Here is a 7,530-nt window from a genome sequence, read left to right on the forward strand (position 1 = left end):
TTTAGACATTGCATTACAAAGCTCCTAAATGACCCCGTGAGTTTAGGGGAATATTTAGCGTAAGACACGTAAAGAGCTATTATGCAAACTTTCAGGTTCATAATTATATTTTCTGTCTCTACTGTGACGTGTTTACATGCTTCAATGTTCAAAAATGTCTTTATTTTTCTCATACTGCAGCACCTCTTTTCACCCTCTGTCTGAAACCAGAGCCCTGTCTGCTCTGATTGGTTAGCTGGTAGACTCTGTTGTGATTTGTCAAACGCTTGGAGATGTCCCGCCCCTTAGCCTATCTTGTACAATGAGTTGGAGCGCTAGCCAAAAGAAGTGTGAGTTTATATAGTGATATCACTACAGAAGTAAACAAAGGAGTACATTGGAGGTATTTCAGTCAGGGGGGGGGGGGGAGTGTGCGGGAGAGAAACTCCCTCTGGAGGGAACACAGGGATTTTAGCCTTTGCAGACCATTTACATGCACTAAGACCTAACACTACAGGGAAGGGAAACCCCCAAAAGCACAACAGAGCCTCTTTAAACCTTGAGGAGGTTTATGCACCTGGGCACAGTTTCCTGCTTCACCCAGGTTTTGTTCTAGCCTTGTTGGTAATGGCCTAGTTCCCTATCTGAGTCAGTTTAGGTAATCAGTTGTATAATCTAAGGAGGAGTTTGTATAAACTAATCTTGGTAAACCAATTCTACAAATGGCATGGAATCAATAACATCTAATGCCTTTCATATCGCAGACTCTCACTTTGACAGTTTTCACATCTACCTGTCTGCCATCTGCTCTGCAGCCACTTCAATAATAGCTTGCAGCTGCAAAGGAAGCACTAGGGGGGTGGAAGGAAAAACCCAGAGGGGCGAGAGGTGAAGGGAGGGCAGGCAGGCAGGCAGAGGGAGGAAAGTGGGAGGGAGGAAGAAGGAAGGAGGGGGCGGTGAAAGCAGATCTGTGATGCAGACAACGAATCACATGAGCAGGGATCTGTTTACAAACTGAGGGCAGTAGAGAAGTGGAGAAGAGAGAGAAGGAAAGCAATGTGAGAAGCAAATGCAGGAGAAGATTAACATCAGCCCGTTGTGTTCCTGTGTTGTTTACCTCCCTGTATGCTTTGTTCAGAGCACGAAGGCAGGGAAAGGGATGAGACTCTGCCCTCCACAGGAACACTGAGGCTGCCTGCCTTTCTGCTCGCCTGCTTGGCTGGCCGCGCTGCCGGGAAACACATCCATGTCCTTCCCTTTGTCTCTCCATAATTAGGCTCGGCAGGATTTTCAGTGGTGGGGAGCTAAAGAAGACAGGACAGAAGAGGAGAGGAAAGGAAGGGAGAAGAGCAAAGAAGAGGAGGAAGGGAGGGAGAGCCTCGTGACAATGTTTTGAACAGGAGGCAAAACAGAAGAGCTGGGACTGCACCTATGACCAGAGGTACATAACCAGAGTGCTGGATGTGATTTGGAGTATATTTCCTCATACTGTCATCAGTGTTTTTTTATCCACAAGGCTCACAGGTTCATCTACAAGATTGTTGTCTTTGTCTTTCAGTGGCTGCACACTTCATCATCACTGCACACTAAGGGTCAAATGAGGTTCAATTTTGAGTAATGTCTTCTCGAAAACTGGGAGTCTCTTATCAGATCTGCTTACTCCTGACCAGAAGTCACTGCACATCCGCTCTACTATTGGGGTTAAAGTAATCTGAACCTAGAAGGTGGTACAAAGCTTGTGCTTTTGTGGTAACCAGACTTTGTGATATTGGAGAGGTCACGACCTCAAAGATTTTCTCGGTTTGCCAACCGAACATTCACATATCTGATGCATCCTGTCCAGTGGTGTAATGGTAAGTGTACTGGAACCGTGTGCATAGTTTTGATGTAAGTTCAAAGCTGGCCTAGTAATCATTTTATTGCTTACTAATCGGAGATTGAAATTCAAGCTCAACTTTAACAGAGTAGTGACAGACAAACAAATTGTACTTTGTTTGCGCTTTACCCTCCAACAGTCTTTTATTTTAAATCTTATGTCGGACTTTTTTGCCATCAGTGAGGAAAAGAAATGGGGCTCAGAGCCTCAGAATACTGAAATCTATATTTTTTAAATATTTTTTTCCTTCAAATGTGCTATTCTTTTCTAAATAACACACTGTTATTTACTCAACAATAACACACAATTATCCTTGTTTTTATTTATTTGTTTAATTCTATAATCTCTGGGGTTTTTGGCGACCGTCAGGAACTGAATTTCAAAATAAAATAACCGGAGACAGATACACACCCACTGAACTGATTACCTAAGATCCTCAGCTATGGTAAGCTCGGTGATTGGATTGTTTAGCCGCAATGCACGTTGGGATATGGTGTTTATGCGAAAAACATTCAAAAAAATTAAAATAATACTTTAATCCGAGTGTGCTTGATTTTCTCTTTGGAAGTCATCACATAATGGCATTGTAATACAGGGTTCGGCTGCACTAAATATTACACATCTGCCGTAGTTATTTATAGAGCCCTGATTAGAAGACTTCTAGACAAACTGGAAGAACTGCCACCGAAACTGAATACATGACGTGGATCATAAATATATCAGCAATTACTGCAAATATTACTGATTTTCTTTGAATTAAAGAATGTAAATACTGAGTTGAAATAATAGTCAGGGGTTTTGGATGATGGGAGATACATTTATGGATTCAGAATTTTAATAGCTTACCATTAAAAGACATATACCTTTCTGCCTGTGTGACACAAAAAAAAAGAACAAAAAAAAGGGAAAATCGTGTTGGTGAACATTTGATTAAATGTCGTGACTATAACACAAAATGCCGTGAGACTGGGTTGACCTATTATGATAGTGATAGTATCACTAGCTAATACTTATCTGGTTTGACTCTAGCAAGGTTAGGTTCCTTTACTGGCTTATCCTACTGTGGTCATTGTATTTTATGTTACGTTTTCATGAACTGTCCCAAGTATTTGCCATCAGGGCCAAGCGGGAATCATGCAGCCCACATCAGCTTCAGACCTTTTAGCTGGACTGGTCAACTTTGAAGGAAAATGTGTGGTTTACTTTACTAGACTTAAGCACAGGTTTTAGCCTACATGCGATAGGCTTATATTTCTTGTCAGAGGGCTATGCAAATACTTACAATACTGGAGTTACATCCAGGTTACAAATACTTTTTCCAAATAATAACACCAGGTGTAACTGTCAACTAACTGACAAAGCTAATGTTAGCTTGCTAATCTCAAAATGCTGTTAAAAAAGAGGTTAACTGGCAATAGTTTAAATAGCATATTTCCTAGCAGACATTTACACATTACTAAAGTGTTAAAAAAAAAGAAAAGAGCACATGTTTTTTTCTCCGTATTCTAGTCAATCAGGACATCCTAAACAAACTTACTGTCAGGGTTGGGGAAAAATAGGACCCAAATGCAGATTGAGGAGGAAGCAGGTTTCAAATGGAAACATAAGGCGAGCTTTATTTAACAAAAACAAGAATCCAAGAACAGGTACGAGGTAGCATCCAAACAAAGGTGACTGTAACCAACATGAAGGGGGCCATTAACGACAAACAATGAACCAACACTGAACACAGGAAGAGACAAGACTAAATACAGGGAGGGGTAATCACGAGACGAGAAACAGCCGGGCAGGGGAGGAGAAACACAAAGCTAACAGGTGAACACAATCAGACAATCAGACACACCAGGGACACTAACGACAGGGAGGACAGAGCAGCAAAATAACCCCAAAACTAGACACACAAAACTCAAACCCTGACACTTACCACTAAATTAAGCTGCCACAACCCAATCCTAATGTATTGTTTTATGACACGATCAATAAGAACAACGATCACATTGTGTTTATGTGTTTTACAACTGATATGACCTTAAACATACTTCCAAAAATGACCTTTAAACATATTCTTTTACTATTAAGTTCTTTCAGTTTCCAGCCAGAACGTTTAAAGTGTAAAACCAAAGGTTCTGTTCCTGTTAAACAGTATTCAGGTACAGCCCTATCCAGTCTGCATGCATTTGCGCAGTGGCCTACCTTTTAGCAGTCGACTATCAATGATTTACTAACATCGTGCTAAGAGAACAGCTGCTTCCTCCTTCAGCCAAAACACACGTATAATAAGTGCTTTAAAATCACATTGAAGAAAGGGCTAGATATGATTCAAAAATGGGAGTGTAGACGTTTTAAAACAACATGGCTCTTTCTCCCACTTACTCACTTCTTATGTGAACACAAAGTTGGATATGACGTACTTCCATGACCTCAACTTTCACCAAGTTAAACAAACGCTATGCAGCTTAAGGATCATGTCATCTGCTAAGTAGTATTACATTGCGATTTGAAATACGAGTCTTAGCAGTTGCAGTGTGGTGCTTATGCGCCAGCCTTACAAGTTACATAGATCATCTGTATGCCACATCGTCGTAATAGGAGGTTTACACAGACAGGGTGCTGTATGATGGGATATCTTTGTCTAGGTAGGAGACCAGTTTGGACAATTGAAACAAACTGGCTAGCAGAGGTTTGGGCTCGAGTCTCATGAAGACTTTAGACTCAATCATGAGACTTACAACTCAACTTGGACTGGCCTTTTTGACTTGAAAATACTTTAAACCTGCCCCTAAAACATTTTTTTTATTTAAAGCGTTCCCCAAATCCACTTATCTCCGGAATCAACCAACTTTAACACTTTAACACATTCTTTCCCAGCAAGTCTACACTGAGTTCCCCAGATCAACTTTCTTTGAACTAATCTCACAGCAGCCAATCAAGTTGCAGGAAAGGACCTTGAAGATCTAACATTTCGTACTGACTGCCAGTTTGAAAAATGATACCAATATAATATTGTACTTGTACATGACTATGGTGTGATCAACAGAAAATGAATGTGTAGTATGCAAAACGACTAACTTAGGACTTGAAACTCGAATTTTAGGACTTGGGACTTTCCTGTTATGACTTGGGACTGCATTAAAAGACTTGAGACTTACTCGTGGCTTGCAATGCAATGACTTTCTAAAAAGATAAAAGTGAACAGAATTTTTGGATGACCTATGCTCCACTTTAAGAGTGAGAGTGTTTACTGTAAGATAATACAGTCATGCACTTGTCCCACTATCTATAAGGGGACCGTTTTGATTCTGTCAACAGTGAGATTGTCATCTTAAAAGTTGTTCTGCAATCCACAATTCCACAATGAAAAGTGAGCTTTCAGGTTTGGGTACTAAAAAACAAGTCCAATTATCAGATCATCCACGAAATGAAACACCAACACTACTCAAAATCATTTATGCATACATTATTCAAACAGACACACAACATAGCTAAACCTCTCATTGCTTTCAAATGGATCAACATTCTTTAAATGCCATTTGTAAAACCCTCTGTATGCACTTTGTTTTGAAAGTCGTAAAAAAATGTCTTTGTCATTTCTGCTGGGTTTCTAAATGCCACATGATGTAGGCTACATTCCTTACATTAACTGACTGCTGCTTTGTTAACTGAGGCTATTCATGTCTAAAAAAAAAAAATTCCAAATGCATTTGACCACATTAATATATACTTATTTGCATTTTTACTAACATTAGGCTTTGTCCATTAGTGCCTTGTTCTTTGTATGAAAACAAGCTTGATTTGGTTTGGACTATAATGCCGTCATGCTATATTATATATGCTGATATGATGGATATGATGCAGTTTGATAAATAGTATTTAATTGTCACAATTATTATTCGTTCACTGTATGTAGGAAGCCTCCACATGAATTAATATTTGTACTAGTTTAAATACATATTTAATGGCTAGCTCACAATGCCTTTTTTTAAATGCAGTTTCAGAGGCTTTCACTCGGACAAAAATACAAATCTGAGGAAATATGGAAATTATCTGCTGCTGTTATGTATGTTTTTCATCCTGTTGCTTTATGTTTTATGTATGCAATACATTTTTTCCCTTTTTCATTTCTGTAATCTTTCTTTTATGTGTCCTATCCTCTCAGGGTGTCTGTGTGACGACCCCTACTGCACGATGACCTCTGAAGAGCTCTTCCACCTGCCGCTCAATGTCTACATCATCATCCTGGGCATCGGCCTCTTCATCCTCATGCTCACCCTCATCTTCTGCTGCTACCTGTTCAGGTACAACACAACAGACCTAGAGCTCCTGTAAGGGATCCATACAATGTGACTGTGACAGAATAATCTACTTAATTACATGACGAGTGTTAGCATGTTCCAAAAAATCATCATCCAGTCAAATTCATTCAAGAGGCATCCTTCTAGTTTAGCTCCACAGTCCGTCAAACCTGCAGTGAAATTTGCCTTGAAGAAAAATGATTCTCAAAGTGTCACAGATCATTAACCTGTAAACAGAAGTCATTTTCTGGTGAAGCTCTTCTGTTGGTTTTCCCTCACCCTGCCACTACTTTTACATAGTTAGTTATATTGTCTTTGAACAATTTTAATGAAATACACTCCATGTATTGGCAGTGGCTCAGTCAGTAGGGGCTTGGACTGTGAGCCGTAGGGTCGCCGGTTCAAGTCCCCGACCAGACCAACAAATGGGAGTGTGGACTGCTACTTGGAGAGGTCCCAGTTCACCTGCACTGCCGTGGTGCCCTTGAGCAAGGCACCGGACAATCCCCTTACCCTTACCCTTAAATATTGGGCTACTAGTCATCTCGAACCGTCATCTTAAAAAAGAAGCTGCGATACCGTTCCGATAAATATCAATCATTTCGAACATCGCGGGGAAATTCCTTCGACTCATTTTGAAGTTTTGGGGGAATCCGGAAGTGACCTCAATGCGGGAATGCTTCACTGTGCGGCGAGAGAGCCAAACATGGACAAAGTGTGTTGTCATGCGTAGAAATGGTGAATTACTGAGTTGAGGCACGTTAATAACGTTTTAATGAAGTTGACTACAGTATATTCATATTTGTCAGTGCTTTCATGTCAATTCGGCGAACATAAACATAAATGATCGTGGTGAAGATGATGATTAAATTAGGATTACAAATCAGTAGTGAGAGCTGCTGAATTTCCTCCCGTCGGATGTGATATAAAAACAAATCGATTATTTTTGTAGTTGTAAACTCAAGTGGATGAAACTACATTTATTAGTGCTTTCATGTCAATTCGGCGAACATATGATACATTAAATGATCGTGAGGATGATGATTAAAAATCGTTTGTTTGAGCCGGTCTGCATTTCCTGATGAAGAAACAAACCGATGCTTTTTGTAGTTGTAGTACACCAACATGGATTAAACGTGTGTTTTTTTTACCACAATGTTGGGGAAATTAATGGATAAAATGCACGGATTATGATTATGATTATTATTATTATTATTCCCACTCCGATCGGAACACCACCGTTTCCCCGCAGCGAGGCTCCCCCCGTTGACAATTTACGTGGGCTGGGCTGGGTGCAGTGGCGGACTGGCCATCGGGACAAATCCCGATATATCCCGGATAAGTCACTAGCACATCCCCCACTCCCCCCGTTGACAACTTACT

General features: G+C 40.3%; 1 protein-coding gene across 3 annotated transcripts in view; it reads left to right on the forward strand.

Annotated features, from left to right (window-relative positions):
* The first annotated feature begins 953 nt into the window (after positions 1-953).
* Positions 954-7,530, forward strand: part of LOC307042794 (RING finger protein 122-like) — a 12,121-nt gene continuing 5,544 nt past the window's right edge. The window contains exons 1-3 of one of the 3 annotated variants that reach the window (XM_079686897.1): positions 955-1,420; positions 1,538-1,832; positions 6,012-6,177. In XM_079686897.1, the coding sequence (XP_079543023.1) occupies positions 1,808-1,832; positions 6,012-6,177 (191 nt within the window). In that variant the 5' untranslated portion in view covers positions 955-1,420; positions 1,538-1,807. Of the gene's footprint in view, positions 1,421-1,537; positions 1,833-6,011; positions 6,178-7,530 lie in introns of all 3 variants that reach the window. The other 2 variants (XM_079686899.1, XM_079686898.1) reach the window with 2 other exon arrangements.

The sequence above is a fragment of the Notothenia rossii genome (genome assembly GCF_949606895.1).
Source record: "Notothenia rossii genome assembly, chromosome: 6".
NCBI lineage: Eukaryota > Metazoa > Chordata > Actinopteri > Perciformes > Nototheniidae > Notothenia > Notothenia rossii.